The sequence below is a fragment of the Schistocerca nitens genome, chromosome 1, assembly GCF_023898315.1.
Source record: "Schistocerca nitens isolate TAMUIC-IGC-003100 chromosome 1, iqSchNite1.1, whole genome shotgun sequence".
In the NCBI taxonomy this organism is placed as follows: Eukaryota; Metazoa; Arthropoda; class Insecta; order Orthoptera; family Acrididae; genus Schistocerca; species Schistocerca nitens.
Window position 1 is genome coordinate 131,262,833 of NC_064614.1, and position 17,635 is coordinate 131,280,467.

Sequence of the window (17,635 nt, forward strand, 5' to 3'; positions counted from 1 at the left end):
GAAGTCGTTTCTGAAAGTATTTGTATGGAGTGTAGCCATGTATGGAAGTGAAACATGGACGATAAATAGTTTGGACAACAAGAGAATAGAAGCTTTCGAAATGTGGTGCTATAGAAGAATGCTGAAGGTTAGATGGGTAGATGACATAACTAATGAGGAGGTATTGAATAGAATTGGAGAGTAGATAAATTTGTGGCACAACTCGTCTAGAAGAAGGGATCGGTTGGTAGGACATATTCTGATTCATCAAAGGATCACCAATTTAGTATTGGAGGGCAGCGCGGAGGGTAAAAATCGCAGAGGGAGACCAAGAGATAAATACACTAAACAGATTCAGAAGGATGTAGGTTGCAGTAGGTACTGGGAGATGAAAAAGCTTGCACAGGATAGAGTAGCATGGAGAGCTGCATCACACCAGTCTCAGGACTGAAGACCACAACAACAACAACAAACTGATGAAGTGGCTCCTAGGCAAGGAAATCGGTCGTTAAATAAATTATTTGCAAAGGACAGTCAAGCGGCCGTTATTCAACATGACTACTTCTGGCTGCGGTTGATCCTCATTACAAGATAGGTTCGAGAGCACTTACATATGTGAGTGTCAAGTGAGCTGACATGCAAATGCCCATGGTTTCACGCACCTTACCTATTGCAGTGCTGCAGAAGTTCCCTGGAATTTTGATAACACCGCTGATTGCCGATCGATTGATCGTAAAAACTTACAGAGGCTGACAATGATGGTCTAATGTTGTGACAGCTGGCCACCGTCTCTACAGATAGTAGCCAACTCGTGGAGGTAACTCACTTGCTGCCACACCGACACTGCAGCCTTTACTAGTTAATAATAAACAGACAAATGAATGAATGTCTTTCTTTATTTGCAAGCTAATCATTAATCCGTGAATTTAATGAGAAGAACATAATGGTGAATCGGAAGTACGTGGGCCTCACCAATTATCTAAAGGAAGGCTGTGACCTTCATTCACTTGGTGGAATCTTACAACAGAAACAATCTCGACTATACGTTTCCAGATGTTACACAGGCCGCCGTGCTGCTGATGCGCATACAGAGATAAGCGGACTCACCTAGGCAGGCGGTGTGTGCGTGACTACCTACTTATCTGCACTCAGGTGCAGGACGTTATCGTCTTATCGCAGCAGACGCGGGCATAAATAACTGGGCAGCAGCTGGCGAGCGAGTACTTCACGCAACACGACACCGCACTGTTAGTCGGTTAACAGCTCCTTGACATCGTTGTTATTCCTACTGCAGACCGCAGAAGCCGTCAATCATGGTGAATGGTCGGAAAATCGTCATCACGAGCCCCTTCAAAGGAGAGCCCAAAATTACTGATTTCAAAATCGAGACAGAAGAACTCCCAGCGTTGCAGGATGGCCAAATACTGTGCGAGGCAGAATACATCAGCGTGGACCCATACCAGCGGGCGTACTCCCAGAGGCATAAGGTCGGCGCCACCATGTTAGGATCACAGGTATGAGTCATCAAGAACATGATACGAAGCGATGCACATTCGTATTTCATCCTCACCAGTGGATCTGACTTGTACGTCTTTTGGGTGTACTTCCTGTTGCGTCATTCACGCTGTATACTTTCAGCAAATAAAAGAAAAATCACCCTCAGTGTACGTGCAGTAAGTATTTTTCTATTTCTGCCACATGAAAGCTGAGCGGATATATCTAACCCTTCAGGAAGATATTTGAAAGGGATCAGGGAATGAGTATCGGGAAGCCGTCTCTGGCCTAAAACTGTCATTTCTTTCTCAGACTTGTCTCGACCAGCTTAGCTGATGCAGTTTATGAGTGCCTTCCAAACTGATGACATTCCACTGAGGTGCCGTTTACGTCTATCTACAAGTGTTTCAGAGGACAAGGTTTGTAATACTATTTCTTTACCATATTGCAGGTGTCGCGGATAGTGGAAAGCCGGTCACTGGACTATCCAGTAGGACGTCATGTCGTCGGCTACTGGGGCTGGTGCGACCGCACAGTGGTGAACCCAGCAGCGAAGGGTGGCGAAATTCTGCCACCGATGCTGGTGCAGAACTACGGAGACCTGCCGCTGTCTCTTTCGCTGGGAGTGTTGGGCATGCCTGGAGCTACAGCCTACTTCGGACTGCTTGACATCTGCGACCCTAAGCCTGGCGAGACGGTGGTCGTCAGTGGCGCGGCAGGCGCTGTAGGGTCCATTGTCGGGCAGATAGCTCGCATCAAGGGCTGCAAGGTCATCGGCATAGCAGGCTCTGACGTAAAGGTAATCACCAGACACTCCCATTATCTGTCGTCCCCTTTCCTTGGCTTAAACTTTTGGTCTTACCACAGCCACCTCCCATACTTCATTAACCTTTGATACCTTCCATCCATCAGTTGAGGTTGCCCTTTATTCCTCTCTGTCACTATCTTTCTCCACATCCCCGTTCTCCGCCCACTGTTTCGTTCCATCGCACTCCACCCCACCCCCACCCCCAACTCCTTTACGGAATATTGCCAACCACAACAGAATGATTGTAAGAAAATGAAACACCTACAGCTATCCTTATGTGCCAACCACAACTGAATGATTGTAAGAAAATGAAACACCTACAGCTATCCTTATGATCTTATTTATTGTGTAGCTGTCAGTTTCGAAGCTCAGTGCGCCATCTACAGGTCTTAACTCGATGCTAAATGGGATATCACTATCCATATCTACGATGCATCAGTGCCCAACATAAGTTTACACAGACTATCTGTAACACTGTGATGTCGTCTCTCCAACCATCAACTGTCAAGTGTGGAACAGATAGTCTGCTTAAACCAGTTATATCAGCCAGTGATGCGTCGTACACTATGTGATCAAAAGTATCCGGACACCTGCCTGAAAATGACTTACAAGTTCGTGGAGCTCTCCATCGATAATGCTGGATTTCAATATGGTGTTGACTCACCCTTACCCTTGATGACAGCTTCCACACTCGCAGGCATAATTTCAGTCAGGTGCTGGAAGGTTTCTTGGGGAATGGCAGCCCATTCTTCACGGAGTGCTGCGCTGAGGAGAGGTATCGACGTCAGTCGGTGAGGCCTGGCACGAGTCGGCGTTCCAGAACATCCCAACGGTGTTCTATAGGACTCAGGTCAGGACTCTGTGCAGGCCAGTCCATTACAGGGACGTTATTGTCGTGTAGCCACTCTGCTACAGGCCGTGCATAATGAACAGGTGCTCGATCATGTTGAAAGATGCAATCGCAATCCCCAAATTGCTCTTCGACAGTTGGAAACAAGAAGGTGCTTAAAACATCAATGTAGGCCTGTACTGTGATACTGCCACGCAAAACAACATGGGATGCTAGCACCCTCCATGATAAACATGACCACACCATAACACCACCGCCTCCGAATTTTACTGTTGGCAGTACACGTGCTGGCAGAAGACGTTTACCGGGCATTCGCAAATACCAACACTCTGCTATCGGTTCGCCACATTGTGTAGCGTGGTTCGACACTCCCCACAACGTTTCCCCACTGTACAATCGCACTATGTTTACGGTCCTTACACATAGCGAGGCGTCGTTTCGCATTTACCCAGTGGATCCTGATGCAGTTTGAAATTCCTGGGTGATGGTCTGGATAGGTGTCTGCCTACTACACATTACGACCTTCAACTGTCGGTGGTCTCTGTCAGTCAACAGACGAGGTCACCCTGTACTCTTTTGTGCTGTACGTGTCCCTTCACGTTTCCACTTCACTATCACATCGTAAACGGTGGACTTAGGGATGTTTAGGAAGTGGAAATCTCGCGTGCCGACGTATGACTCAAATGACACCCAATCACCTGACCAAGCTCTAAGTGCGTGAGTTCCGCGGAGCGCCCCATTCTGCTCTCTCACCATGCGTAACGGCTACTGAGGACGCTGATACGGAGTATCTGGCCTGGCATACGGTGGCAGCACAATGCATTAAATATGAAAAAGTATCTTTTGGGGGATGTCCAGATACTTTTGATCACATAGTGTATATATGGATCGTGATAATTCTTTTAGCATCAAACAGTATCTGCAAATGGCGCACTGAGCCCAGGAACTAGTAGCTACACAATAAATAAGTTCACAAGGACGCCTGTAGGCGTTTCAATTTCTTACAATAGATCTCCAGCGAAACGGATGGACATACAAAAACAACTCTATGATATTCTCAGGTTCCTGCTTCTTTCAGGTTTCTGCCTCTGAAATTAAGGTTACAGTTACGTTAATTTTGCTGCTGAATAGGAAATTCTGTGTCTGTGAATGTCATCGTAGAAGTGCACGGTTCCCTCTACACACCTTGGATGATTAATTACTTGGAACAGTGATAACCATTTAGAAATATGTTGCCAAAATATGTTGCTTTTCTGCGTTTGCTTATAGGTATGGATTTCAGACTATTGCCAGAATCTTATTGGTAATTATCGTAAACCACACTAACCAGTCATTAGATTGAGATAAATGACATGAGAAAATCTGTGACGGTTTGTCGCCAATACCATGTACACTCCGGGGATCTTCGATGTCTATGTGGTTAGAGATACAGGATGATTATAATTAATAATTTAATAAAAACAGTGAAGACCGCATAAAATATTCCATTTAAGAAAATGTTGACCGGTTTCGATCAATCGATGATAATCTCGAGACCTGTACATATTCCTTGCTGATTGCTGGAGCTAGTAGCATGGAGTTGTAACTACTCCAGGTTGGTGCGAACCGAACTTTCGCTGCTTGAGGCAGTGTAGACGGAATGATGTTTTGCACTGCAGGATTTGCGTAGTTAGCAATTTTAGTGCCATAATCTGCCGTTAGACGCCGGTACTAGCATGGCCACGCGGTGTTGGAATACAGGCACCAGTCTTACTGTTCCAGACAGTCAACGCGGATCTGGACGAGGTGAGCATGGCTTTACTTGTAAAAATCAAATAAGGAACAGTCTCCATAGCGTTTTCAGATTTTTTTATTTGTTAGCAACCGGATTCGGTCCTTTCCTCAGACCATTTCAGAATTTTGACCGCCATTATGGCTGCTGAGGGTAGCAGACAAAGAGAGATCCTTAGTAGTATGGTTGTCACCGCTTTACTCGTAAAGCTGTTATATCAAAACAACAGCAACGGAGCTGCCGCTCTTCAGCAGCACCGACACATAAAACCGACGCATAAAAGGAATACGGAGAGGTCCTCTTTCTGCACCGGAGCTGAAGAACATGATTCGGAAGTTCGAATTAACTGGCGATTAGGTCATTGCTTCTGGGAGAGGCCGAAGGCCAATTGCTCCTCAAGTTGTTAAAGAATATACTGTTACCACACCTGAGAACGCTGAATGCAGTGTGTGATCTTCAAGCAGTGCACCAGCTGTGTCACGAAAGCTGAACATTCCATGGTCCACCGTTCGAGAAAGTGTTGCAAGCAAATGAGAAATGGTATCTGTACGAACTTAACACTACTCCCCAACTTCTACCACGTCACGCAGACATTCGAGTAGACTTTGCTTTTAGGTTTCTTGCAGAGGCTGAAGTTATCGACATGTCGTCTTGAAATGTTTTGTGAACTGATGAAGCACACTTAACAATCACTGTGGCAATGAACGCTCACAGTTGCTGCATCTGGGGTTCACAACCGCCAACGAACGTTCAGGTAGTTGTTAAAAACCATTCGAAAGCCAAGATCGCACAAAAAAATTTTTTTATTCAAGACAACCGTTTTCAACCGTCTTATCTGTCATCTTCAGGTCTTAAACATTCTTTTTGTAGTAAAATATGCTCATTTTACGCTCATCTCATGCATAAGACGTCAAGCGGATAAAACTCAGCATATTATGAACGTTTGTCAACGCTAAAATATTTGAAAACACACAGAAATTGGTCCAAAAGGCCATGTCCACATACATATCGTTCACAGATGCTTGTTACAGAGCAATATGTATACAGACATGACCTTTTGTACAAGATGTTGTGTGTTTTTAAAGATTTTAGCGATGACAAATTTTTAAGATGTGCTAACTTTTATCCACTTGACGTCTTGTGCAAGAGATCAGCGTAAAATGAACATATTCTATCACAAAAAGAAGTTTAAGACCTGAAGATGACAGCCAAGACTGCTGAATCCCGTTGTCTTTAATAAAAAACATATTTTGTGCGATCTTGGCTTTTCAATGCTTTTTAACAAACAAAGCAGATCGCCCTTCAAAGCTCTTGTAATGAGAAAATTCAGTTCATAGTGTTCTTCTGCATAGAGAAAGCGTCGTCATTTGCTGTGGCTTCACGGCACAGTTCATGATTGCTCCACTCTTCTTTGAGGAGCTCAGACCCCAACGACATGCAGCGTGAACAACACACGTTACTATCATCTCAAACGTTACTGTCATCTGTCTCGCCAACATGTGATCCCTGAGCTACGGGAGAACGGTGCTTTGGTGTCAACTGTTTTGATGTACGATGGAGTTCAATCTCACATTGCTCGTGAAGTCACTCGGTTACTTCGTAAAACATTTGGTGAAAACCAAATTTTAGGCTTACCGTTTCAAATTGCGCTGCCAACAAGATTCAATGTTATTCTCTGTCGTCTACATCAATTATACATGTTATAATAGAATCATTGTCATTACATGATACATAGAACTTTTATTTAGTTGTTCTGTGTATTTTATTAACTAACAATTCTACCCAATGTACATAGTATTTGTGCCGGCCGGAGTGGCCGAGCGGTTAAAGGCGATACAGTCTGGAACCGCACGACCGCTACGGTCGCAGGTTCGAATCCTGCCTCGGCCATGGATGTGTGTGATGTCCTTAGGTTAGTTAGGTTTAAGTAGTTCTAAATTCTAGGGGACTTATGACTACAGCAGTTGAGTCCCATAGTGCTCAGAGCCATTTGAACATACTATTTGACTGTAGGACCATAGTTACAGATTACGAGCCTTTCTTCTAAACAGAGCGTTGCGTAGCCCAAGTACCTAACATACGAGCAAATACAGGTAAACAAGCAACTGGTTTGGTCGTATGGACGCTGTTTACAAGACCAACCTCAGTAGCAGTAACCCCTAGGTGTCGTCACAAGTAGCAAAATTTTATTATAACCACTTCCAATAATACAGAACCAACTGAAAATGGTTCAAATGGCTATAAGCACTGTGGGACTTAACATCTGAGGTCATCAGTCCCCTAGACGTAGAACTACCTAAACCTAACTAACCTAAGGACATCACACACATCCATGCCCGAGGCAGGATTCGAACACGCGACCGTAGGAGCAGCGCGGTTCCGGACTGAAGCACCTGGAACCGCTCGGTCACAGTGGCCGGCGGTCCAACTGAATTTTTCACTTTGCAGGAGTATGAGCGCCATTTTTCGAAACTTCGTGCCGTATTAAAATAATGTGCCTGACACCGACTTGAGCATAAAACTTTCTGCAGGAAAAATCCTTACAGACTGAACAATCTAGACTTAACTAATGACTTGTAATCACAGCTTCAATTCTTGCAGCATCACCATCTCTCTTTCGAAACTTCACCGTAGGTTCGCCGCAAAAATGGAAGTTTTCTACTGCTCAAAGAAATGGTATCATGGAAAAATGGCTTAAGACAGGCTTTTTTTTTTTTTTTTTTGAGAATGGATCATTCATTCTGAACGGTTAAAATTTACTCTTTTCTCTTTCCCTTCTGTTTTTTATGCTTCCTGACATGTATCCCCATTCCTTTCAACCAGAAGAGTTAGGCATTGAGGTGTACAGCCAATCTTCTAAGTAGCTTGGAATGTAGGACATATATACTGGTGGAATTTTAGCTGTTCTCGGATAGTTCCTTCAGTACAAACATTGTTTATGAAGGGCAAGGTTGTTGGTTAGAAAAGTGACTGCTACACATTTGTTTGGTTTAAGACTAAATGATAGTATGGTATTGATGACCGGGAGACCTCATCTGGGGTAGTTCGACCGCCGAGTTGCAGTTCTTTAAGAGATGACGCCACACCGGGCGACCTGCATGTCGATTTTCATGAAATTATGAGGACGACAGCCAAACACCCAGTCCGCGAGTGGAAAAAATCTTCGACACGATCGGGAATCGAAGTAGAGCCCACTGCAGGGCAGTCAGGCGCGCTGACCACTCAGCTAAATAGGCGGACGTTTGTTTGATGTAGAATATATACAACAAACTAGTGGAACCTACTGGTCCTTCATGAAGGTAATGAACAAATGTCGATGAGCTCTGCTGATATTCATTTTCTGAGCACTGCGTGTTATATTGTTAGTAGTTTGAGTCTTGGAAGATAAAGGCATAAAGGAATTGAGATCTAGACATCATACATGTTGGTAGCATTCGCTTCCTCGGTCCTTGACACGTTCAGTAAAACTTTATATCACCGCCTCATGATGTTAGTAGGTACATAAAATTTTCTACTACTGTTTTCAGTGTCCTCCTTGAGAGAGATGTATTTACATATAATTTTCGAAGGAGATAAATTGTTTTTATGAAAATAACAGAGGACAAGGTGCACTTCTACATCTACCTCTATATCTACGTAGATATTCCGCACGCCACCGCAAAATGCGTGTCGGCGGATGCCGTGTACCACCGCTAGTCCTTCCATTTCCTGTTCCACTCGTAAATAGGACGAGAGAGAAACGACTGTCTATATGCCTCCTATCTTACGTTCAAGGTTCTTACAAGCAATATATGAAGACGGGAGTAGAACAGTTTGGCATCAGCTTCAAATGCCGGTACCCAAAATTTTCTCAACAGTGTTTCTCGAAAAGAACGTCGCCTTCGCACCAGGGTTTTCCATTTGAGTTCCCAAAGCATCTTCTAACACCTACGTGTTCTTCTAACCTACTGGTACCAAATCTAGCAGCACGCTTCTGAATTGCATCAACGTTTCCTTCAATTAGACCTGTTACAGGTCCCAAAGCGTCGAGTGGTACACAAGAATAGGTCGCACCAGCGTCCTATATTCGGTCTCCTTTATAGGTGAACCAATCCTTCCTAAAATTCTCCAAATAAACGTAGGTCGAGGATTCGCCTTCTCTACCACATTTCTGACACGCTCCCTCTGTTTCATATTGCCTTTCGACTTTACGCCCGGATATTTACACGACTTGACTGTGTCAAGCATGACACTAGTGATAGTGTATCCCAACATTACAGGTTTGTTCTTCCTACTCATCCAAATCAACTTGCATTTTTCTACACCTAGTGCTAGCTGTCATTCATCAAACCAACTGGGAATTTTGTCTGAGTCGTCTTGTAACTTTCTACTGCCACTTAACTTCGATACCTACCTTACACCACAGCATCATGAGCAAACAGGGATAGATTGCTGCCCAACGAGTCCGCCAAATCATTTATGTAAAAATAGTGATATGGTGAACAACAGCAGTCCTATCACACTTCTTTCACGTATATTGAACTATCAGTAAAAACACATGATATTATTCTACCTCTTTCTATTTCATCGTCGTTCTTTCTATTCTGTCACTGTCGTTACCAATAAAAAGTTCTGTTTTTAGTGTCAAACATTTTGTTCTTTCCAGGCGGCGTTAGTGTGCCACATGAGCGTGGGACGTGAATACTTCATTTTTCTCTATACATTCTCAGGTGAAGTGGCTGAAGGAGGAGCTAGGGTTCGACCATGCCTTCAACTACAAGACGGTGAACGTGGAGAAGGCGCTGAAGGAGGCTGCCCCAAATGGCGTCGATGTCTACTTCGACAACGTGGGAGGCGAACAGAGCAGTGCGGTGATTGCCAACATGAAGCACCGCGGCCGCATCTCCGTGTGCGGCTGCATCTCGTCCTACAACGAGTCGAAGGTGCCCCTGGCGCCCGTCATACAGAGGTACATGGTGGGGAAGGAGCTCAAGATGGAGGGGTTCTTCGTGGGGCGCTGGTTGGACAGCTGGGACCAGGCGTTCAAGGAAATGGCGCAGTGGATCAAAGAGGGCAAACTCAAGTACAAGGAGACTGTCACGGAAGGGTTCCAGAACACGCCGAAAGCTTTCATTGGCATGCTCAGGGGCGAGAACTTGGGCAAAGCGGTTGTCAAAGTGTGAGTTGATTTTCACGCTTGATAAATGCTCCTCGCTCCATTGAAGATATCAAGGACTCTGGTGATTCAACGAACTGAAATAGTACGTGTTAAATCATCAGCAAAAAGAATAGAATTTGCCAGACATGTTTAGTTGTCTTAACAATAAAATGTTATTTCTGTAAAATTATTGTGTAGACCTTCACTCCATAAACAACAATAATTTTTACGTATATTATCCTCCTATCAGCTAGCCAATTACACTGGTGTCGCTGGTGCCTAATATTTCATCAAATTCGTCAAGTAGCCGTCACATTCAGCGACCATCGATTTCTGATACTTTTCTGTTCCACCAAATTACACCACCAATGTCTCAAGAATACACTATGAGGAAGAAATGGCTTCATTTTCCTCACATTTCCACGCTGGAAGTCGCAACCGCCTGTACATCCAGAGGGCTCGACAGTCTGGAGCGACCCAACCAAATATTAACTTCGCACAAAACAAAAATTAATGTCGATGGAAGTTGTGCGCAACATTAGAAAACGAGGAAGAGGGACAGATAATTGTTTGTATAAAATAATATTAATTTTTTAGTTTATTCTAGGTCCCATTAAGACTTTTACAGTCTGCTATCGATTTCATTGAACACGGTAGCAGATAAACATCGATCTATGCTCGAAAAATACGACATAGTCCATTCTAAAAATACCTCATTATTGCTTTGAAGACTGGAGCCATAAAACATTTAGAAGACGACACTGAAATCAAAATATGTTATTTCACTGGAACACTTATTTCTGTCGAAAAATGATTGATGAACACATGTCCTTTGGCGCTTCTCAGTTTGCTTACAACTCTGGGACATTTTGTACATCAAACAATCAGAATTACTGTGTTCGCCAGGTTAGCTTCAGCTACACTGAACATAATTCAAATCAGTCTAAAGACACAGTAATCTTCAATTTCTCCATTAAGTCTTTTTCCACAGTAAAGCAAAATTTTGGAACACAAAGAGAAGGGAGAGAAACTCTTTAAGTCATAAAAGTGTAAATCCCAAGGCATAGGAAAGAACAACCAATAATGAAGCAACATTTTTACAATGTCATTGCAACATTCATTCGTCACTCACATATGTAATAGAACAACATAATACGTGCATATCAGAATCCCTTCAGCAAGAAATAGTATCTGCTATTAAGAACTATGCAAAACCAGCAAGGAATGTATATAATGTTGATGATAAGTGCGTTGCACGAATTGTTTGTTTATTGTACTGAAGGTACTAAGTTGTATCCTCAGATGTGTTCCTTACTGAATTTAACCTATCATTAAATTCTCATTTTCGTATGCTATCTAAAATCACTGTTACTTTAACAGTTTACTGAATTATACAATAAACGAAAATTCGAAAATACCTTTTTTCACCATAATGAGGCTATCACTGTGCAGCGGAGTGTGCGCTGATATGAAACTTCCTGGCGGATTAAAAGTGTGTGCCGGAGCGAGCCTCGAACTCGGGACCTTTGCCTTTGGCTGGCAAGTGCTCTACCATCTGAGCTACCCAAGCACGACTCACGCCCTCTCCTCGCAGCTTTATTTCTGCCAGTACCTCGTCTCCTACCTTCCAAACTTCACTTCACAACTACCCACACTCATTCCCACTACATTAAACTCTACAATTCCACTCTTAACCTCTACAATGTGATTATTGCGCGTCTTGCGTAAATTCTCAGGAACTCGTTTCTCGACACCATCTACAAATACCTCAGTCTTCCCACTCAAAAGACCATCCATCCAGGATCGATTTAACTACACTAACAGAAGTCGGACGTTATGCAGGAACAAGCAAACAATACATAAGCCTACTCTTCCCCTTCTCAGCTTCCGCTTTCTCACTACACTCTACTTCTTGTCATTCCCTCCTTTCCATCCTCAGCGTAATCCACATATCCTTGACCTCCCAATCGTTTTCGATGATCCATTCATTGTGCTCTCTCAACAACTTCTCTCTATACGCCTATATTTTCGAGAAACTATTTCCTTCTCCTCAGCCTGAATCGCATTCCATCTCTTTGACATCTTTTCATTTTCCAGTTGCATCTTACCTACTTCGTCTCTCAAAATTCTCAATACCCCTTCTGCGGTAACCTACTCTGGTATCGAGAATCCCGCTCCCTGTGGTACTGATCACGACATGACTGCCTCTTATTAATTACGCAAACAGAACAGGAAAGAAACACTTAAACATGCCACTATGCCAACATTTCCTATTACCTTACATGCTTAAATACCTAGACATACTCTTTTCTCTGCACAAAACAAATTCAAATTACGAAAAGACTTCACCATAAAGGTAACATAGCATTTCTTATTCGAACAGATTTTGGTGTTGCACCTGGTCGCCGTAAATTTCACTCGATGATATTTCGACTGGACACCTGCCAGTCATCTTCATTTAAGCCATCAAAGCTGGCGAAGTTCGAAGAGAAATCTATTTCAGTCTCCAAATCTCTTCGAAATTCACCGGGAAAATTTTAAATTTTACGTAGTATTTCTCACTGTAAGTTAACTAAAACCCCCGAATGGCTGCTCATAATTAGGTCTACAGATCGAAACAACGAATAAACTTAGCTTCACCTCCCGAATCACTACTAATGGTTAATAACTTATATGCTACTAGACAGCGAGCTACACCTCTTGCTCGTGACACCAATAGTGCCCATATCAACCGAGTGAATACTAACACTCATATTTACGCTATCTCAAAAATACTGTCTGTGTTCACCTGTCACATACTGAAACCACAAGCACTGTCCGCCAGCTTATCTGGGTGGTAACGCCCTTGCCTCCCATGTAAGCGGGCCCAGGTTCGATTCCCGGCCGGGTTGGAGATTTTCTCCGCTCGGGGACTGGGTGTTGTGTTGTCCTCTCCATCATTTCATCCTCATCACCGGCGTGCAAGTCGCCCAGTGTGGCGTCGAATGAAATAAGCCTTGCACTTGGTAGCCGAACTTCCTCATAGGGGCCTCCCGTCCAACGACGCCATACGCTCATTTCCATTTACCACAACTACTACATCAGCGCCAGGCAAAAACTACTGATTTGCCATGATCTCGCACTCAAACGGAAAAAAAACAAGGAGACTGCACCCGCCCTAGCACGAGTCGATAAAACTGTACACCTGCAGTAATTCAGTCATCTTTCTTGTTCATTAATGGAGACTGTAAGCGTTGTCTGTCACCAAGTGGCATGGTGACGGACTAGAAGGTCCCTCTGCTGACACCACTGAAGAGCGACAGATGTGAATGCACAGCGTGATGCGTTCTGGGGGCCCTGAGACATGCTGTTGACAGAGAGACATGTTTTATTGAACTACAGATGTACATTACAACATTAATACTGCAAGGTCAACAATCCCCACTCTGGCGACCCTGACTGCGTCGGTCCACGGATGGGTGCTTGCAGGCGGCCAGAGTCGTGCACGCATTGGGGTTCTGTGCTACTGGCGTCAGGTCAGGAAGCGGTCGTTGGCCTGTCAACAGGCCATGGCCCTGACATTAGCGACACGTTCCCTCTTTTTCTGCGACTCTGTTCTGCTGCGGAACGGCCGCAGACAGTAAGTCAGGCCCTGCACACATCGACTGCACACACCGGTGCAGACTGTCATGCGTGGGAGATGAACCGTTGATCTGTGGCAGGACCAGATGGAAGGTCAGCGGCGCTTTGGCACCAAGCCCTGCAAGGAGACACATAGTGCACGTAGCGGCTGGCCCGACCCAGTCTCGAACCCATAGCTGCAGCTGGCGGAACCTAGTCGTCCCGTTGTCCGGCATTGGCCTGCATCATGATCGTGCTGCTGTGTAACGGTCGAGACATTTGGATGATGTCGTCCAGGATACCGAGCAGCATACATAGCGCACGCCCGTTGGGCATTTTGATCACAATAGACATACATCAACACGATATCGATCTTTTCCGCAATTTCCACTCTTGAGCTGAATGTTCTTCTTTTATGTATTTTAGGTCTGTGGTGGAAATGCATGACAAGCAGGTATGATTTTAGAAATATTCTCAGCCTTTGATGTGATTCTTGAGTTTCTCCTGGCGTATTTGATAATCAAAATATCCACGGGTGTACTGCCGGTCTACAGTGTCCAACGGGCACAATATTTCGGCGATCATACATGTCGCCATCATCAGGTGAACTGACGTACTGAGCTCCCGTGAACGTACCGGTACGGAGATCCGTACGCTATGGCTGCTCAGGGGGAACTGGGTTCGGTCGCGGTGGCGGTCGATTTAAATACCCACCGCCCGCGGCGCACTCCCTCCGCCGTCCGGCCCCCCACGCCTCGGTCGCGCGGCGGAACAGATTGTGACGGCGTCTGAGATGTCACTAGAGTCACTAGAATTGATTAGTCAGAAGTTTGACGAGAAGACCACTTAACTTTTTAGTGATGTCTTTTTAATGGAGAATACTACGAACAAACGGAGGGAGTCGCCATAGGTAGCCCACTCTCACCGGTGGTAGCGAATTTGTACATGGAGAACTTCGAGGAGGAAGCCCTGTCGTCATCCAAATGGAAACCTACTTGCTTTTTCCGATACGTGGACGACACGTTCGTCATCTGGCCACATGGTATGGATAAACTTCTTGACTTTCTTACACATCTAAACTCCATACGCCTCAACATCAAATTCAGTATGGAGACCGAAACGGAAGGTAAATTTCCTTCACGTCTTGGTCAAGAGAAGGGCTGACGGCACTCTAGGTCATGGGGTGTATCGGAAGACAACGCACACTTAGCTATATTTGCGCGCAGACAGCTGCCACCACCCTTCACAGAGGAATGGGGTACTTAAAACTCTAGTACATAGGGCGCGCACTATCTCTGACGCAGAGAGTCTACCCCAGGAATTGGAACATCTGAGAACTGTATTTCGAAAAAATGGGTACTCAGAGTGGCAGATTCAACGTGCTCTCCGCACAACCACTACAGCACAACCTGTGGAGTTGGATGAAATCACGAGGGAAGAGGTAGGCACTGCGTTTATTCCACGTACAGGCGTACTCTCGGGGAAAATCGCCCGCATTTTGAAGAAACACCGGGTCGGAACTGTGTTTTGACCTCCGAATAAAACTCGTGCGCTGGTGGGGAGCGCCAAAGATGACCTCGGTTTGAGGAAGGCCAGCGTGTACCAGATTCCGTGTCAATGTGGCAAGTCGTATATTGGTCAGACGACGCGTACCGTCGAGGATCGATGCCGTGAACGCCAGAGGCACACCCGACTGATGTATCCGAGCAAGTCGGCTGTCGCTGAACATTGTTTGTCGGAAAATCACGCTATGGAGTATGAACGCACGAGGATTCTGGTACAGACGTCGAGATACTGGGACAGCGTTGTTAGAGAGGCCATCGAAATTCGCACCAATGACGACCTCATAAATCGTGACTGTGGCTATAATCTTAGCAAGGCTTAGGAACCAGCGATTGGGTTAATCAAGAGTAAATCGAGCAAACTTATAGTTGTGACGACCACGGCGGACAGAGCCATCACACCGACGTCATCTCAGACGCCATCACAATCTGTTCCACCGCGCGACCGTGGCGCGGGGCGCGGACGGCAGAGGGAGTGCGCCGCGGACGGAGGGTATTTAAATCGGCCGCCGCCGCGACCGAACCCAGTTCCCCCTAAGCAGCCATAGCGTACGGATCTCCGTACCGGCACGTTCACAGGAGCTCAGTCCGTCAGTTCACCTGATGATGGCGACATGTATGATCGCCGAAATATTGTGCCCGTTGGACACTATAGACCAGCATTACACCCGTGGATATTTTGATTCTCGGCCTTTGTTTCTCATTTTCCTACTGTAATACAGTAGAAAGAACAAACATTATATGTCCCAGCGGAACATAATCTAAAGTAGTCTAGTGAACCTCTCGTTCACGTGGCACTGTAGCTTCGATTATCAACACGCTATTCGTCGGCTGACGAACGGAAGGATAGTGTCATACAAACCAGAGAGCTATGGACACCAGTTTGCGACTGCAAACAGGATTCGATCCCTCGGATGTACTTTGATCAATGACCCTGAATATGGTGTAATGGAATACCGAAACTTGTTGTGTATATAAATCAAATGCGAAAGACGCGGCACCAGTTGTTTTACTTTTCATTCCAGACTTGACACATTCAGCGCTATGGACAACAGTGGATTCGACGGCTTCTTAAGCAACGTCGATGACCCTATGCAACCTCTTCCCCATGACTTCAGATTCTTGTTCACGCTTACCCTGAGCAATCATTGAACCATCACCCCCTTCCGAGCCCTCTTGCAAATTTAGCATATTACTGTCTAGCGGCTAACGAATAACTTTGTTACTCAACTCTTCAACTTGCTAGCTTGCGCTTGTAGGTGATGGAGAAACTTAACATTTATAATGTCATCTCTCTTGGACGACAATTTTGTAAAAACTGCGTGTTGTAGGCAACTATTAATATCACCATTGTTTGCCTTGATGTCGTAACCTGTATGTGTCCTAAGATCCGATGATGGTGGCTTTAGTTTCTCCGAAACCGTTAATCATGGAATAAAAAGAATTCCTGCGATCTAGGGTACCAGTTTATTGTTTTACAAGAAACTAGATCGCTCCCACATGAGCACAATGTGCTCCCTGCAAAATAGTGATTCAATTCAGAGACGCTGCTCTCGGCTTCACCCGATGTACGGAAAGCTCGTGTTGTAATTGTCCCTTCGTTAAACACGAAAAGGCCACTGTGCCCTCCTGTCCCGTGGCACAAGGAGCATTACGCTTACATGAAACTTTGAAAAAATATGCAGTACACATTGAAATCTTGTGTTACGACACTGAACCAGAGCACACTGCCAACTTAACATCACCACACTTTGCTACCACTGAAATGGCAGGGAGCGAGTTGGAAAACAGTTTTCAGCTGAACCCAGTAAAAACTAACTATCTTTTGGAAACAATAATTTCAAGCCATATCCACAGGCCAAGTTAGTACGTAACCACACATGACATCAAGTATACCATACTGATACATTTTAAAAAGCAATCTTATATTCTAAGGCAATTTAACTGACACACTAAACAACATACATGATCAACTGAGCAAATTGAGGTTTCAAGCAGTTCTGAAAATGCTCATTAAATGAAAATGAAATGTATGACCTGACAAGAAAGCATTCTTATGTAAATTAGTGTGTAATCACACATGACATTAAATATAACTCATTAAAACTATTAAAGATGCAGTCTTACATTCTAATGTAGCTTAACTTTCACACAAAACAATGTACATGATCAACTGACAATGCGAGGCTTTCAACAGTAATGAAAATACTTGATAAATGGAACTCGAAATTTATGATCGGAGAAGAAATTTTGATTATGTAAATTCAAGGTGGAGGGCGGGGCGGGTACTTGAAGCCGGGAACACATTTTTACTCATCAACGCTGATTCCGCATAAAGTCCCGATGCAGATGATGATATCAGTTCCTTCCCTTTCCTGTCCCCCACCTCCTCCCCAAACGGTAAACAGTTCAAACGGCACGATAGTTTAACTAG

At 44.6% G+C, this 17,635-nt stretch overlaps 1 protein-coding gene across 1 annotated transcript; it reads left to right on the forward strand.

Annotated features, from left to right (window-relative positions):
* Positions 1-1,188: 1,188 nt before the first annotated feature.
* On the forward strand, positions 1,189-10,226 carry LOC126242985 (prostaglandin reductase 1-like). Its single transcript, XM_049948130.1, has 3 exons — positions 1,189-1,493; positions 1,925-2,272; positions 9,612-10,226. The coding sequence occupies exons 1-3, from the start codon at positions 1,293-1,295 to the stop codon at positions 10,062-10,064; spliced, it is 1,002 nt and encodes a 333-aa protein (XP_049804087.1). The 5' UTR covers positions 1,189-1,292; the 3' UTR covers positions 10,065-10,226.
* Positions 10,227-17,635: the final 7,409 nt, after the last annotated feature.